The sequence below is a fragment of the Hippichthys cyanospilos genome, chromosome 7 (genome assembly GCF_059441005.1).
Source record: "Hippichthys cyanospilos isolate Australia breed blue-spotted pipefish chromosome 7, RoL_Hcya_1.0, whole genome shotgun sequence".
Classification (NCBI taxonomy): Eukaryota; Metazoa; Chordata; class Actinopteri; order Syngnathiformes; family Syngnathidae; genus Hippichthys; species Hippichthys cyanospilos.
The window spans coordinates 13,285,493-13,302,841 of NC_142375.1; the positions used below are offsets into that span (position 1 = coordinate 13,285,493).

Consider the following 17,349-nt stretch of genomic DNA (forward strand, 5'->3'; position numbering starts at 1 on the left):
GTTTGAATATGATGGCTCATTATGAACAGTCACACAAGTGTGCACAATTACTTAGAACTGGAGTTCTAAGAGTGTGTACACACTTGTGCAACCACACAGGTTATTTTTGTTTTTTTTGATACATTATATGTGCTAAAAGGGTTTCACTTGTTTTGCGTTTGTTCAGGTTCATAGGCTCTTTCATGTGGTTTCCGTAATGGAAACCTCAACTTTACTGCAACGGAACTGTTTTAATACCACCAATAAGTATCGAGCCACTGCTTCAGCATTCTCAAATGCTTTCATAATAGCTTTGCATTTCTATAAAAGGATTTCCTTGACTTTTGTCCCCACAAGTGATGAATACGAGCGCGAATGCACATAAGTAAATATTTATGGTAGTTCATCTTGCCTGGAAACAAACTTTCCAGGTCAATGTACCTACCTTAACATTGCAGTTATAAAAGTGCTCCCCACTCTTAATGAATTCATGAAAGCTCATATCTGCTCTGGGTGTCTGCACTGTACTGTATAGCGTTTGTGTGATGAGAAGTCATGAAATATTAAGATTTTCTGCTTCTGCATAATGCAGTGCTGCTGCACGGACACGCACACACACACACACACACACACATACGCGTGAATACACACACATATACTCGTCATTGCGTACAATCAAGCACTTTGTCAGCCACACCTCCAAAATGGCTTTAATTTATGCTTAACCGTCCACTCATAATCACTTTGTTCCCAGGACAAAATCGTCTGTATATTTTATCAACTTTCATAAAGCTTTTTCACTTCTCACTTACAACACGTTCCTTATTTACCCTCGACTGGATATGTCTGCACTTCGTAGATTCCTTTTTTTCGCCCAATCAAACCAAAAAAAGTCAGTGGGAAAGTAAAACAGTAAGGAGATCGGAATGTGTTTGCAAAGGACAATCCAGCAAGCAACGGTCAATATAGCTTTTTATTTCAGCAAATCATAGGTACATTGTAAAAAAAAAAACACACAAAAAAAAGGAAAGAAAAAGCATTGGTATGGCCAGAAGCTGTATAAACTAACCAAGATGACAGTGATGTGAATAGCTACAGTGTCTACTCTAAGATAGACATGTTTGCACGAAGAATTATTTATCTGGATTTCTTGATGTAAAGTGGAATTCCATGTTAAGAGAATCAAACCAGGAACTGTTAGGGTCAAATCTTTGTTTAGATGGCACACTTTAAAAATATCGAGAGCTCATTGAAAATAATGACGAGACGATCATAATATGTCCCACTGCGCCCACACACAGTTTATGATACTGTAACATGAATGTTAAACATAAAAATAATAATAATAGAAGGATTTTATAAGCAAACATCATAGTTCCAGAAAAGAATGTCATTTTTGGCCCACAATGAGTGCAGTCCAAATAAAATTGGTAAATCTCTTTAGTGGCAGGGGATGCGGTACACGATGAATGTCAACATGGAGTTTGGCTTCTCTTGGGAGCTAAGATTCTAGGCTGCTACAGCAAGTAAATAACTATTTTTTTTAATGTTAATGCTTAAAATTTGACAACTTTAATATATATATATATATATATAGATATATATATATATATATATATATATATATATATATATATATATATATATATATATATATATATATATGAAATCAATGTAAGGTACAATAGACCGTATATTATATATACAGGACAAAACATGGAAATCCACCTGAATTTACTGTTTTTAGCCCCTAAATAGCTTGTGTGCTTCTCTACGTCAAAGCGATCTTACAAAAGAATAGCAACTGGAGTTAGAGAAAAGCCAGACAGTCAAGTCACTCTCACGTCGTTTCCCGATCAGATCAGCTTAAGCCAGGTTCAGTCCATCACCTGTCCCCGCTAGAAAAAGGCACACCTTCACCTTTTACCCCTTCATCCCACATGGCTCTGTGGTTCTTTTACTGTGCAACACATTTCTTCTTTTCAAATGAGACTCAAAAAAAAGAAAAATGCATAACATCTACTGTACACCATGTTTTTTTTTTTCTAAGCTCGGTAAACATGTTTTATGTGATTTGTTGCTAGCCGTGCTTCAATCTGTACACGCTATTTTGAAGTTGGCTGCTGCAACGTCACGCAGCGTTTGAACATGCTACAACAAATCCTCTGTAATCATCCAACAATGGATTAGAAAAATACATCATCATTTTCACCCTCGACGCCTCTGGCTTTTTTCCCTCCCTCCAAGCACTAATCGGTAGCTGAGCCTTTTGAGATGATTTGATTTTTTTTTTTTTAATATAGCTTTCCAACGCGTTTTAGTCTCAGCTCCTCCTACAAAGAAGCGTGTCCGACCCTTATCTTGTTTTTCCACACAGTCACAGTTACTAATGGAGATGAAAAGAAACCTAAAGAGTGCAATATTCTCTTATCTACATCATCAACAACCCACCTATACACAGGAATATTAGATAAGGAGCAGGAGAGCGAGGGATGAGGAAGAGGAAGGGGGAAATCTCTTAAATAGCGCGCCTCAGGCATCAACACACTGGTGTACAAGGACAGGACACATGAGTGGACACGAGCGTCCAATGACAGGGGAGCGCTTTGCACGTGACCACATACAAAGCAACAAGTTGGCTGTCATTGTCTGCAACGGCACTCGAGGCAACAAATGCCATTAGTCAAAAGTATTTTGTAGTCAGGAAGTGAAAAAAAAAAGAAACATCCTTTTTTTTTTATATATGAGTATAAACAAAGAACACACACATTAGTCCTTAGGCTGTTAGTATGATGAAATATCTGCCTGGGAGGGAGGGGGGGAGGGGGTCGCCTAGAAACGTGCAGTTTGACCAAACAAACAGTTTCTCTTTTTTCTTAAAAAAAGAATAGAATAAAATTACGACAGGTATTCTTCATCGTCGTCGTCATCGTCGTCCTCATCGTCCATCCCGGCCTGCTCATCGAGGACAAAGGAATCTTCATCGTCTTCGGCGATCATGGAGTCTCCGCTGCCGAGATCTCCCGAAGACTCTAAAATCACGCCTACAAACAGAGGAATGTCCAACATGACTTTCTAAACAGTGCTTCTGTGCGTGAAAGCTATTTTCCAAGAGTTAGATTTCAAACAAGTAGAAAACAATGTTCACAGCTAGCGTGACTCTCTAAAGCTCAGAAGCACAGCCAAGAGACGAGCTTGTGCATAAGTAGCTCTATGATTAATTTAAGCTTTGTTTTCTGTTTAGCGAAGCGAAATAGCTGCTGCCTACAAACGAACATCCAAACATTAATTACTCAGTTATCAAAATAGTCACGAAACTATGATGGCGAGCCCAACCGATTAATCAGCAGAATTTGATATATCTGGCTGTCTTTAGTTGTTTGTTTTTTAACCCCTTCGCACGCTACACCATAAAACAAAGCAAATTACACGTAAACACATATACTAGCCCACCAATTTTTGCAGATTTTTTTCACTGTTTTAGCGGGATGGATGGATGGCTGCATTACATTATTTTTGGTGGTGCTTCCAACGGTGTTGCTCCCGTTCTCAATTCTTTCACGTGACGTTACGTACCGCAGTCAGCTGGGCCATGGGTGCGGGAGCCAGCTTGCTCGTTGCCATAGCGATCCACACACCAGCACTGTCCGCTACTGCTGTGGCACTGGTGTGAGCGATAGTAACCTTCCTCGTCACAGGATGGCAAATACTGGCCTGCCAGCCATCAGCCAAAACACACATCGAGTGGAAGAAGCAGTCTTAGCAGTAGCATGCGTGCATACTATGTATGCATACGTGTGTGTATGTGTGTGCGTGTGCACGGGGGCATGCACGCGTTTGGTCTTACCGAGCAGCTTTTTTCCCATTTGCTTCTTGCCGATGGATGACAGCTCAGCTTTACAAGGGGAGTCTGGTAAGGCGAAAGGAGGTGGTGACAAACTGCACATATCTGCATCAGTGAAAAGGTTCTGATGGTGTGAACTAAAGTGACGCTGCTTGTGTTTCTGCACAAGCGACTTCTCGTAATACAAAAATGTGTCATACAGCTCAGAGGAATAATAATATGGACCACAGAATATTTGGAGTGTTTTGAGAGAATATTCAATGCTAATGCCAAACAATTACAGTAGATGCTCTTTGACTTCCATCACGTCCCTCGGCATAGTGAATTTGGTTAAACACTGGTTTGACAGTATGAAGAAGATGCATACAAGTCTATTTATCGTCATCATAGTCAGAATGGCAACATTCTAATAAGTGCTTTTTATTACCTGTGTACCGCTGGAAACAGGTACACCACTCAGAGCTGGAAATAACTTTGTCGGCGTGCGTATCGCATGACTTGAAAAATGCATCGGAGCAACGCTCGTTCCTGTCCAGGTAGAGACTCTTGATTTCTGATTGGTCCAGCTGGAGGTCAAAATTTGTGTCGAGGCGGGAGAACATCCATCCGAGAGGATCTTTACATACAGGGGATGCCCCGACTTCAAATTCTGGTTGGGACAGAAAAAAATCTGAGTTTATGTAGACATACAGCATATTCATATGCATATATACATTTCACGTTGGAATTAGACATCAAAGGAGAGCGTACTCATTAAAAAATAACATTAAAGCCTTTATGCCGGTGTCTGAACTCGTTGGTTTTTTTGATCGCTCTGAAGCAATCAACGTCTCTGTGGCGGTAAATAAGTTACACTTCTGATTGTTATCACCAAGCTAAAGCTTGAGGGGATGGCCATGCTAATTCCAAAGCTAATTTAAGATAAACGTGGCTAGCCAGTTAACATAGGATCTACGTAAATGCTCCAGACGTCTGGCTGAAACCGTGTTCGAGTGGAGAACATCCAGTATTGAACAGCAGACAATTTTACAAGTGTTTGATCTCTGGAAAAGAAAATTCATGGTTGGTAATCCGATCGTGGATCGGAAAATGAATTACGGCGGGTATGTTGTGTGTCAGCGAAAAGTCACTGCCCATAATCATAAATTTATATTAATATAGTATGACACAATTTTAAGATCAGTCATGTTTACCAATGACGTCTTCAGCTTTAAGAATCATTGTAATTCTTTTCTATAATTTGAGTAAATTTCAATACTCCTATTAAACTTGTCCACTCACTGTTTTTCTGGATCTTTTCTCTCTTGTGGTTGCCGTTGTCATGTAGCACTCGAAACCAGTCTCTGAGTCGACCCACCACCTCTTTGAGTTCAGACTCGCTGCACACTGAGAGAGAACAACACTAATGATTAATGACGCTGCTTTATTGCCTCGCTCCTTCCTTTTGGTGGCTGAGGCGATGGAATCACTTCAGGTGATCAATGGGCTTGAAAAAGGGGCCAGGATATCATCTGCCTGCTCATCCAGATCATGCAACATAGAATCCATCTTGCATTGTGTGTGTCTCACCTTTCCTCTCTGTGGAGTGCTCTTCAGGCTCAGCGGGGCAAGGACACATGCCAGGGCACTTGACAGCAATCTTCTTGCCAGTGATGCATGCCTGGTAGTCTAACTTGCACTAATTCAATGAAGCCGCAAAAGGAAAAAAAAATGTGAGTAACATTATGAGATAACCATGTGATTCCTATCCAAAAATATGTTTCGTAGATGTGTACAAGGCATTGGAATACAGCAATCATAGCAATTAAATATGGGCCCCATAAATGTTCCAGTATACTATAATAACCTCATACTCAATACAGATACTGCAGAAGTCATAGAACATACAGTATTCAACAGGGCCAAGATTGGTTGAACAAGAAGAGCAAATATTTGTGGAGTGTCACAAGTTTGTTTTGTCCATGTGTTTGTTTGCTTTCCCTCAGTGGTTCAAAGGATGAAAATAAATTCCTGTAGCTGCAACTTTATCCAAATCCTCAACAACATGTTGTGGGTTCTTCATTGTATAATGCACACAGTCCACATAGTTTCCAAGAAATTGATTTTATGTTTTGAGTGTAATCCTTCTTACGGTGTTTTATTTACTCCGTTAATCTGCCAAAAAGCTCTTAAAAACAACTGCCTAAAACCATTATTGTACATTTTTCTTGAGCATACATTCATGATGTCACAGAAAAATATATTTCTGTTCACTGAATAGTTGTATAATAATAGTTTTAAACCTCTGTGTTTTAAAATGTAAAAATAAATCCACTGCTGTCTACCATCTGTAATCGTTCGTTTTAAGCAAACAGACGCTGACAGATATCTGTTCTGCAGACCAAAAAAAATGATGAGTAATCTACAAAAAAAAGCCCACCTAAGACTCCCTTGACATTGAAATATTCAAAAATTTTCATATCGCTAACACTGCTATTGCAGCATAACACATGCATGAATCCACATATGCTATTACAAAATCTTCATTGCATTGTCATGTTGTGATTTCACAGGTAATGTAAAAGCACAAATAGCAAATAACAGAGCTGGGAGGTCAATGTTGCTGCTCAATGCATTCATGGCGGTGGTGGGAACAAACCTAAAGAAAAATATTTACAATTGGAAGATATTAATTACTCTGACTGGCTGTTAGCCAGTAAATGCGAATCAGTGTATGAGATAAGATGCAAGTTAAGAAGTGGCAAAGAAAAATGCATTATCTAGAAAATTAAGCTCATAAAAAGCTTGCTTTTTAATTAGACCTAGTCATACGTGTGTTGCAGCTGCATTGAGGCTGTGTGAATTTTGCTCGATGGAATCATGACTGAATGGCATGGGGAACAATGACTTCCCACTTCCATGGAAATCTGAAGAGATTTGACTCGCTTTTTGCTTGGGCGTTGGCTACCAAAGAACCATCTGTCTATTAGTCCAGCACTGATTGACTTCTGTTTTTGTGATGACAAACCAGTAAAAAACATCAAATTTGAAAAAATTATGATAGAAGCATCAGTAATAGAAAACGACAGACCAATGCCTACAGTTTGGTTTGGCTTGAGAAAAATGGCGGACTGCTTATGGCGGAAGGGGGCCCAGGTTGCCGAGGAATGATGAATGACGGACCAGCAAAAATTTGTATATCCAAATCTGTATGTCCACCTTGGTTTTTAGATCACATATTTTCAGGTTGTTTTATGCGTAAGTTATTGTATAATATTTTTTTATGTTTAAGAGTGTTTAAGTGGAGTTGCGCTTCATTACAAAATTGCAGGTTAAGTTTGTCTCTACACAAAAAGACTGTTTACACAAATATCTCAACTGATTAAAATCAATGCCTTTGTGTTTTTCCATTAAAATAAACAAAAATGATAGTTGTGAATGAGTCATTCATACAAGTAATGCGTTGTTATATTAACACTTAGATGTGAAAGCAACAAAACAATGAAAAGCGCGACTTTTGTGGGTGTTGTGACTCATCAGGAGACGTGTCAAGAAGTCCAACAATCAGATGTTTAAAGACACCATAATATGACATTTCAAAAAAAGCAACACTTGTCTGTCAGTGTTTAATGCACGCTCAGTATTTGCACATCAGACTGCAATAATCATTTGAGTCTTAAGAATTCTGTTGATTATTGTCTAAATTGGAGTCATTTGATGTTACATCATGCCTAACGACCGACACTAAGCGCCGTTTCCGTAATACAGTTGAAACAAAATAGAGACTGAATGATTTAATACCTAGGCCCCAAAGTCAAAACGCAGTCATCGCAAACTATGATACGCATACTGTTGAGTGCATTCAACGGTACCTTGGTTGAGTAGGTGTGGCCGTCGGTTCCGCACACAGGGGAAGGGTGGACCACAGGACAGGGCTTGCACTTCGAGCCGGGACTCTGGTACAAACTGGCGTCTTTAAAGCTAGAGAAAATGAACACAATGATTTAGATGATACAACCTCAGATTGAGGATTTGTGTGTGATTATTTTCTCATTTGATATATGTGTGTTACTAATGTACTGCGGTGGCTGAAATTGGAAAATGAGGTCAGCACGGCGTTGCTGTCCTCAGCCTAGTCCGCAGTGTCCCCCACCAAACACACACAACAACCTCATATTCAAGGCCCATTCACAGAACTTGGCAGAGCTTTGCATCAGTACTGTGGTAATTGGACTCAACAGTCACCATCACGAGGGAGCGAAGCAACCAGTAGAACAGTCGCGAACATCGGAAAAGCCCTCTGGTCTTAGCGTGTTTCTGCCGCTTAAATAAATGAAGAGACAACACGGCAGGCGGATGAAGCGAAGGGAAGTAAGAAAAACTTGGTTTGCTGCTGATGCGGAACCATTCTTCTTTCACTTTTGGCTTTGTCATAGCAAAACATCTGACTGCAAATTAGCTGGGCAGTTTTACCATGTGAGCGTGTGTGTGCGCTGTTGATTACCTAATTCTCCTCTGGCTGACACAAGAGGCTGTTTTATAGTCCTCCGCCACACACACCTTGTGTCGGCCACATTTGATCTTCAGACACGGGTCTTTGGATGGATCAAGGCCTGCACACACACACAAAAAACTCTTTTAAGTGTGTATATTTGCAGTCTTTCTAAGAACGGCTTCTAGAAACAATAAGCACATGGACCAAAGAGAAAAGAATCTCAGAGGATTAAATGTTCGTTTTGTTCTTTCCGAGATGTGTCAGCGGTTTATTAGTCAAAGTGTGTACTTTCATTTTTATCCTTTCAAGCTTCATGGATATGTGTGAGACATCTGTTTTTGCACGTTAATTCAAGCCACTAATGTCTCTCTCACGTCGGAATCTAAAGCCGTAATACCTTAAGTATCCTTACCGCTAAAAACAGACGGAACTCGTTATAGATGCTACGTCCGACCCGGAATCAGCCTTAGCTGTACGTTAGGCTCGCGCGGCAATTCTTTCAACTGATCTGGTCGCTGCCGAGGCCTTTGGCCAGCTGTTAAGAGAGCTGATTTTGGATGTGAACATTAGCCTGAAGTTGTGATCTTTATTTGTAAGCGCAAGTTAGCCATCCCTGGCCACAGGCCCGCCCTTGGCATGTACGGCGACATGAGCGGAGAGGATGTGAGGCCCCGGGTCTGATCTGGGGACAGTTTGTGAGCGACCTCTCCGCTAAAGAACCTTAGGGTAATCCCTGAGCAGCTTTGCTAGATTACACAGCCTCCATCCTCCAACCCACTCTCTAATGCTATTGTTTCCCTGTCATGTCCAGTGTGGCTATGGTGTGTTAAAGGTTACGCTCATGCCTTTTATGTGCTCGCGTCCCAGTGGTTTGGGACGCAAGTATGCATTCATCACCCGTTCTAGTACAATGGTGAATCAAGGTGACTGGAGGGATAAAAATGAAGTTTCCGTTGTCATTTACTTTTATTAGATTATCAGGCGCCTGAGGATAAAGGGGGAATAGCCAGTCGTCAGTCAACTGACAAACGACCACTATGATGAACAGTAAATTTCAATCGGAGAGCAAACGAAGTGCATGTGACTGAGTGAGCAGCAGCTCCTCTCGATTCTCATTAAGTCTTTCTATCCAGGCATGTTGGCTCGCTTCATTAGATAAGCACGCCAGCACAACCGAGAAGGAGAAATTAGAGTCTTTCATTCCTCGTCTGCTTCCTTCAATCCTGCCAGCAGACACAAAATAACATCATGGGTTTTGTATCATGTTATGAACAGAAAAATAGCACTATTGTATAAAAAAAAAAATAATAATAACAGAATGTAAGAAAATGTGTTTTATAAACTGTAATTATTGTATGATCGAACAAATTGAAAGTGCCAGCAACGAGTGTAGCTGTGATTTTAAGGGGCCGGGCCTCACACGGCTGGAGCCTGAGACCAATTTGGGCACCCAGGCACCAAAAATTAAAACTAACAAACAAGTGTACGAGTGCAACCAGCCTTTTAAGGGGTTTAGGAGGAAGTTAATAGTGACTGTACCTAGATACCAAATGTTTAAAGTGTGCTCAAAAGCAATTTTAGTGAGTGAGCTAGCGTTTGTTATACAGTATTTATACTAATACGTATTAGGGTTGGGGGGGATATTACATTGGTATCCCGCAGTGGCTAATAAAATCAGTGGTGAAACATGTAAGGTCAAAGACGCAATTAAAAGTATACATTTTTGATAACACATGAAAATGTGTATTTGCGTTTAAAACTAAATAATATATTTTGTATTTCTTGTAACTGGAAAAGGAATGTCATTTTAATAGTCATGTGACAGCCCCCAGACAGCAATGACTGCAATTTGCCATGATTTAATTTGGCTGTTGGTTCAAACACCAACAACACGACATTATGACATGCTCCAGAGGCTGATGATCATTTAGAAAAAGGAAGCACAATACATTTCAGGTAGACGTCTGTTGCGGTATAAATATCGATAGATAGAGCTTTTAGACAGAGCTTCAACTCGGTGGCGGCCGTGTTTAAGGGCCTACATATACACCAATCCCCTGTCGGAAGTCGGGAAGAGTCCAGGTGTTGGTATTCAGCGTCTGATTAGTTTAGAAAACACGAGAGTTGGAGCTGTTGGAGGGCAATCAGCGGATTCAGCAAGTTGAATCGGCATCGGAGGTGACGTTTGATCACTCCGATTTTGTGTTAAGTAGTGAATCAGAGCGAGGGGCAGGCACAGGAAGTGACAGAAAGTTGCTTAAGCTAATCTGTTTATGGTTTCCACAAAGACCAATGTGTACAATGAGCACCCCAGACTCTACATTGGCCAAAATCAATGCAACATGAAATTCCATTTAAGCGAAAAAACCAAAAAATTCCATATGTTAAACAACGCGGCTGAAATGATACACAGGTGAATAGAACTACTGAGAGTGGAAGGAAAAAAAATCATTGTTGCTATTCCATTTACACCGACCTTGGTCAAAGGGCTTGGATGGTGTCCATGTTCCCGGCTCCTGAAACAAGGTTGACGTACGGACAATAAGGACACTGTTTGAAAGACACTTCAAATGCATGCATGTATATCTACATGAGAAAGTCAATGGCAATAAAAGCATCTATACAAACCTCCACTTCCTTTAGGGAAGGCATTATAGAAAGAGGGAAAAGGAAATCATTTTGTTAGCGGTTTCTTTATCAGAGAAACGGATAAAAGTGTCAGTGTGCATCAATCACCACCGCTCAGGGCATGCATGTGTTTAGCAAAGATAATGCGATGACTGGAGCATAACAAGGGGAATTTCATCAAACTCAATAGCTAAAAAAAAAAGAAAATTAAAAAAAAATTGCACACGGGAACGTAATATAAAATGTAAGGTTGTGTATCTTTTATGTGAGACACTTTAAAGGCAACACAAAACTTTTCATCCCCAAAAAAAAAATACAGGTAAATTGTACACATTTTCTGGAAGGCTCCGTCTTTATTAACAAAGCAACCACACCCACACTGTGAGTAACACTTTGACCTAAGCGTGATGTGATTATTCATCAGGACCTGCTTTTTACGCTATTTAAGAAAATGGCTGATTCCCCTTTGAAACAACGACTTTTCTTCACTATTTGTGTGTTTTGGCTTTTTTTTTTTTAACACAAAGTGTCAACACAGTACTTGAACTGTCACTGACATTATACTGTATTACTCAAAAGAGGCCTTCAGACTGTTTTCTGATGAATATGTAAACTTGATTTTCATTGTACTGCTCAATTCACGATGATTCTGTTATACAGAGTTTTATTTGTTGTTTTGCGTGGTGAGTGGAATTTAAAAGCTCTGAAAAGGATGCCTGATAATGCTGATTTCATATACAGATATTTTTTTTTTTAATTTTTAGGTACTGAAAATAAAAGTTGCAATTTTCACTCTCAGGTTCCTCATTTCATCTTTCAGTTTTGGTCAGGAATTTCCCTTATTATGCAAAATGTATATTTTCCATTAGGGACTAAGGCTGCGTACTTTTATTGAAACTACTGACTTCACTACTTACTAGAAAAAAATATTGCATATTATATTCGCATCAGAGTACATTGCCCGTTGTCTGTGCATAAATTAATACATATATGTGCTTTTGAGTTATGATATTTTTGCAAAGGCTGACATTTTAATGTCCAATCCTCCTCCTCTTTCCTTCGTAGCCCCTCTTTAATGTCGAGAAGGGGTGACTTGCTTATTTCCCCTTCGTTCTGATGACTACCTCCTTTTTGTCCTTTATTGCCGATGTGGTTTTGCTGCCTTTTTTATTCATTCCTTCTAAAAGATCCTCAAATTACATTATAAAGAAATGAGCTCAAGTAATTAAGTATTGTATGTTTCTTTTTATGCTTCCTTTTTCCTTCTTGAGATGTGATTGAGGAAAACATGGCATAATGCAGGTCAGTCCCTTTGGTCAGGACAACAATAACAAAAAAATACAGTTCAATAAATAAACAACAGTATGACCATCAAAATAATTGTTGTGCAGCTCATTATTTCAACATAGTATACGGTCAATAAGGTGGACAAATAGTAAACATATGCAATCACCTGGCTGCTTGTGCCAAAACAGAAAACCCAAATTCAACTATGGATGATCTAATTGCTTCCTGAGTGTCTAAAAATAGAAAGTTTCACTCTATCGCTCCATTTATCCTTTCCACCTCTGCCTCTCACTCAGTCAACAATCTTTTCCCGTCATTTGCACAAATGCATGCAAACAAAATACTGTGACTCCCATGGCCTATTAGCTCTTCTCATCTATTTAGCACTTGTAATTAGAATAAAAGCTCGAGAAAAATATTGCGTTTAATAACCGCTTCTCTCACCTTTGATTCCATCTGCTGTATTCAGAAAATATCACACCCCACCCCCTCCCACCCATTGTGAATATCAGCCTAATGCCTTCCACATCTCTATTTTCTATTTTAATATTCAACAAGAGAAATGTTCACATCTTGACTGTACTCAGTGCGTCTGGTTCAAGCACGCACTCACTTACACACGCACAGATCAACAATGGGATCCGCTGAAGTGGAAATAGCCTTGAGGTCTGTACCTTCTTTGCGCCGTTCACCCTCCACAGGCTAAATAGCACAGGACATATGCACATAGGACATCTAAGATAAAAATGATCATTTCCTTTTACCATTAAATCATGAAACCATTCCCTCAAAACAAAACTAGAAATAAGTTGCATGTCTATCATGTAGCGTGCATAAGATGTTTTAGTGTTTCTAAAAAAGAAAAGCATATTGTAATTTACACTTCAAAGCAAATGATGTTTTGTTTCACTCTAAATTTCTCAGTTTGCTGAAAAATAACACATCAACGCAGTGATAAAGTACATGTTGCCGCGGTCGTGCAATAGCTAAATAGATGTACCCCCTAAACCTGGAGCGGGGAGACCTTTGTCCTCAATGCATTTTTGATTTTCTAAAATGTAAAGGTAAAAAGGAGACCAAAAAAACATTTTAGTCTTTTACCTGCTTTTTTTCCAATTAATTCAAACCACACAATTATGTTAAATGTACATCATTTGCAACAATATTAATTTCATTACATTCATGTTGTTTTACACACATACACACAGACACACACACACATATATATATATATATATATATATATATATATATATATATATATATATATATATATATATATATATATATATATATATATATATATATATATATATATATATATATATATATATATATATATATATATATATATATATATATATATATATATATATATATATATATATATATATATATAAATATATATATATATATAAATGTAATCGCTTGATGAGACCGTATTTCAGTATGTGCCCTAAAACTCTGAAAGGCAAAGCCAAGTCACGCTCTAAAGCCCACCTAACTTTTGAGGTTTTCCCAAACTTTCGCAACAACTAATGACTGAACTCGATGCTACAAAGTCCAAAAATCGAGATTCGGCTCGGAGAGCCCCAGGCGCTGTGCCAACGGGGCTTCCATTGAATCAGTGGCCAAGATCCTATCTTGCGCTCTCAGCAGGAGGCCCACTTACGGCCGCAAAGATAAAAGTCAGACAGTATACGCCTAAAATATAACATTTAATCAGATTACTGTAAAGTCTATGAAAGGATCCGCACAAATACAGTCGGACAAAAAGGTCTGATTAAGATATTAAGAAATGCAGGTGGTACTTCCTTTTGTATATAATCAAACATCAGAATCCAACTGATAAACAAAAGACTTGTTGAGGTTGAGTTGCACTTAGGTAATAAGTCCGGAAGTAAAAATTGTTTCAGCATGAAATTAAACCACTCATAAATGATACATGAAATATGTAAAGAGAGTTTATGAGTGAAAAATTGGCCATACTGGTTGGAAAGCCTCTTTAACAGCTCAAATATGTGACGAATTACTTAGCTCGTTAACACTTGACATGTGTGAATTAGTTGCGAGGGAACATCTGTGGGTTTGTCCTGTGATTCATGCACACAGGAAGTTCAAAGAGTGTTGCAAGCTGTCACGTGATTCTTGAAAATGCAGCTCAAGAAAAGTTTAGTTTAGAAAAGTTTTTAAGTACTTAACGCAGGCATGGGCAAACGGCCCCCTAAATTTTTTTAATCCGCCCCGCCGAACTTGAAGAAACTATAAATCAGGAGAGTCATTTCCATAAACAGTTACATGTGACTTGAATAACACTGTTGTAATGCTTTGGTTAGTTTTCTATCGAAATTAAAGCACATGTTTTCAAGATATCCTCCATTTTTTCCTCTTATGAGATGGATTATGAAAACACTCCATCCATCCGGCCCTTTGTCAAATTTTAGAACCCTTTCAGCCCTCAAGTCAAAATGTTTGCCCACCCCTGGTCTAACGTCACATGCAGTCACATTTCCTCTTTGACTTCTGGCCTTCAACACACAACGCCAATTCAACTGTTTTATGAGTCAGACAAGGAAAAAAAAAGAAAATATTGGAAAGACAGTGGTGTGGCTTTAAGTAGTGTTAAACCACTGGTGTGTGCATATACAATATTTTGAGCAAGTCGGAACAAGTCCAAATCGTTCCTGATTGTTGATGTCTGGAGGCCAATAACATACACAGCCAAAATTTCACAATAGTCTACACTGCGCAGCGCAACACACAACATTGGATGGATAGAAGAGTTGATCCATTGCAGTCTTTGCGAAATGCATTTTCAAAGCCAACCATCATCTTGGTATGTCGTTGCACCATACAGGTTAATAGGGCTGCAACTAACATTTATCTTATAATAGATTAATTTGTTGATTATTTTGTCGAATAATCATAAAAATATAAGTATATATTTCAAGTCCAACCCTTAATACAAAAACAGGACACTCAAAAAAGACAGTTCAAAAGATAAACAGAAACCTTTTTTGATTACTGCTTATTTTGATTAATTTGATCATCAATTAGTCGTTGGTTATTCAGTTAATCCATGTACTTCTAGAAATGACAAAACAATCATCTTACAATGTGATCTGAGTGAATCCATTGACCTCTGAATGATGCTGAAGCCACGAGACTACTCGCAAATACATGTATATTTAGTAAATAATAGCGGCCAATTTTGGACGTAATCGACTTTGAGAACTATTGTACATAAGGAAGTTTTGAGAGGAGAAGACACTACTTTATGTGTAGTATATTACATCTGAAATTGGTTAAATGTTCTACTATATATGGATCTGCCATATTTGCCAAGTCTTGGGTAGTTATTTCTAATACTCCTTCAGTCGACTACCACAATAAAAATGAATACCTTTGGCAATATTTATTTATTTAAAAGCTAAGGTTTTTCATATTGGATCCCATTATATTATACTGCTTCACATACTACATATCTGAGCACCGAGTGAAGCTGGTGTTTAATGGCGCAAAAAACACCAGTTGTTTTTTTTTTTTTGTTTGTTTTGGGGTTTTTTTTTCCTCCAACGCCTCATGTTTGCCTGTATATGGCCCAAAAATGGCCTTAGATGATGAAACCAGCATAGAATCTCCTTGTAGGCCACTTTGCAGCCAAGCTGATGATGTTGAGAGGCGGAATGCCATTCGCTGCGACAATGAGCAGCAGCACTAAGTGGCCTTAGGCATGTTGGAGTAATGGTGGCTGACAGCACCTTACTTTAAGCCTGTTATTTGAACCAAGAGCACCATGAACCAAACACACTCACTACTTGAGAGATGCTGAAGAGGAAAACCACTAGAGGCTAGATAATAGATATTTTCAATAGACTTACGGAAGAAATACAGTACGCTTTAGCAACGGTAGATAAATTGGCCATTTTGTGGGAAAAACAACACATGCATACAAGGGCAGAAAACATCCAAGTCTCATACCTGCACGTAGATAAGGCCTATACGCATGTGTGTGTTTAAAAGCCCATCTTTGGTAAGGCAAAGGACACACACGCGAGGCTCATTTGCCTCGTATGTACAGTTTTCAGCGTGTGACTGAACCACGGACACACACTAACGACGACTAGGCGCAAAGAGCAGCGCGTGATAACAATGTACACAGACACACACAATGATGGGGAGGCGGAACGTGACTTACATCTCTGAATTTATCCCATCTTCCAGCCAGCCACTTATCATCCAAAAAATTGCCGCTGTCGGATCGAGCCGAGACGCGTCCGAGGGCGACGGCGCACACGCACAAGGCAACGCTCAGCATCTGCGGACACAAACACAACAACGTCAAGTCGGGCCCGAGAGTCTGCCTCGCAGCGCAAAATGAACACAACGCGAACATCGCGTCGACGCAGTGTGCTTTTTCCGAAACCTCCGTGCTTACCTTGTCGCATCCGCTCGTCTAAACTAAATGTGGTCTCTGCTGTTCCCTGTCACCGCTGATATCAACTCCCTCTCGCTCCCTCTAGCTACACATGCAGTCTGTGCGCAGCCGGTCGTGCACGCGCAAGGCACAATGCACGCTCAAGTCACAGTGCGCGCGCCCGACAGTCTCCTTCCTCCCGAGGAGACTGCTGTGGAATCAATTCGAATAATCTCTTTAGAAATACTGTGGTGCAGTTTTGTACTACACGCAACTAACCCTTAAAAACAACAATATATATATATATATATATATATATATATATATATATATATATATATATATATATATATATATATATATATATATATATATATATATATATATATATATATATATATATATATATATATATATATATATATAACATATAAAAAGCTTTATTTGTAATTAATGAATCTTTGTGTTGTGTGTTTATCAAAACCAAGCGTTTTTCAAAGGGAAGGCTTCATTCAAATTAACTGCAGTTTTAGCTATTATTTTTAGCTCCAGAAAATGAAGCAATTTTTCAAACAATTGACCACAAACGGTCCAGGAAAAGCTTAATTTGATCATCACTAAAATGTGCATACATTATCCTTAACACTGAAGCACGATGAGCTATTGATAGCCCGGTATTCCTTGAAGTTCTCGACTTGACATGCGTGGTGGATGACTCGC

General features: G+C 39.0%; 1 protein-coding gene across 1 annotated transcript; it reads right to left on the reverse strand.

The window, feature by feature from the left end:
• Positions 1-934: 934 nt before the first annotated feature.
• spock3 (SPARC (osteonectin), cwcv and kazal like domains proteoglycan 3) lies at positions 935-16,811 on the reverse strand. Its single transcript, XM_088420216.1, has 11 exons — positions 16,651-16,811; positions 16,411-16,530; positions 10,774-10,813; positions 8,307-8,415; positions 7,675-7,783; positions 5,393-5,501; positions 5,105-5,209; positions 4,251-4,472; positions 3,827-3,889; positions 3,556-3,693; positions 935-3,023 (listed from the first exon to the last, which is right to left on the reverse strand). The coding sequence occupies exons 2-11, from the start codon at positions 16,528-16,530 to the stop codon at positions 2,878-2,880; spliced, it is 1,161 nt and encodes a 386-aa protein (XP_088276342.1). The 5' UTR covers positions 16,651-16,811; the 3' UTR covers positions 935-2,877.
• Positions 16,812-17,349: the final 538 nt, after the last annotated feature.

What these genes read in the sequence shown, in the direction of transcription:
- spock3 (XM_088420216.1), bottom strand. Translation starts at nt 16,530, where the DNA reads ATGCTGAGCGTTGCCTTGTGCGTGTGCGCCGTCGCCCTCGGACGCGTC. An exon ending in GTCAGCCAGAGGAGAATTAG is followed by an intron (nt 7,784 to 8,306) that starts GTAATCAACAGC and finishes CATTTTCTCTAG; the next exon opens with CTTTAAAGACGCCAGTTTGT. An exon ending in AGAAAAGATCCAGAAAAACA is followed by an intron (nt 4,473 to 5,104) that starts GTGAGTGGACAA and finishes TGTCCCAACCAG; the next exon opens with AATTTGAAGTCGGGGCATCC.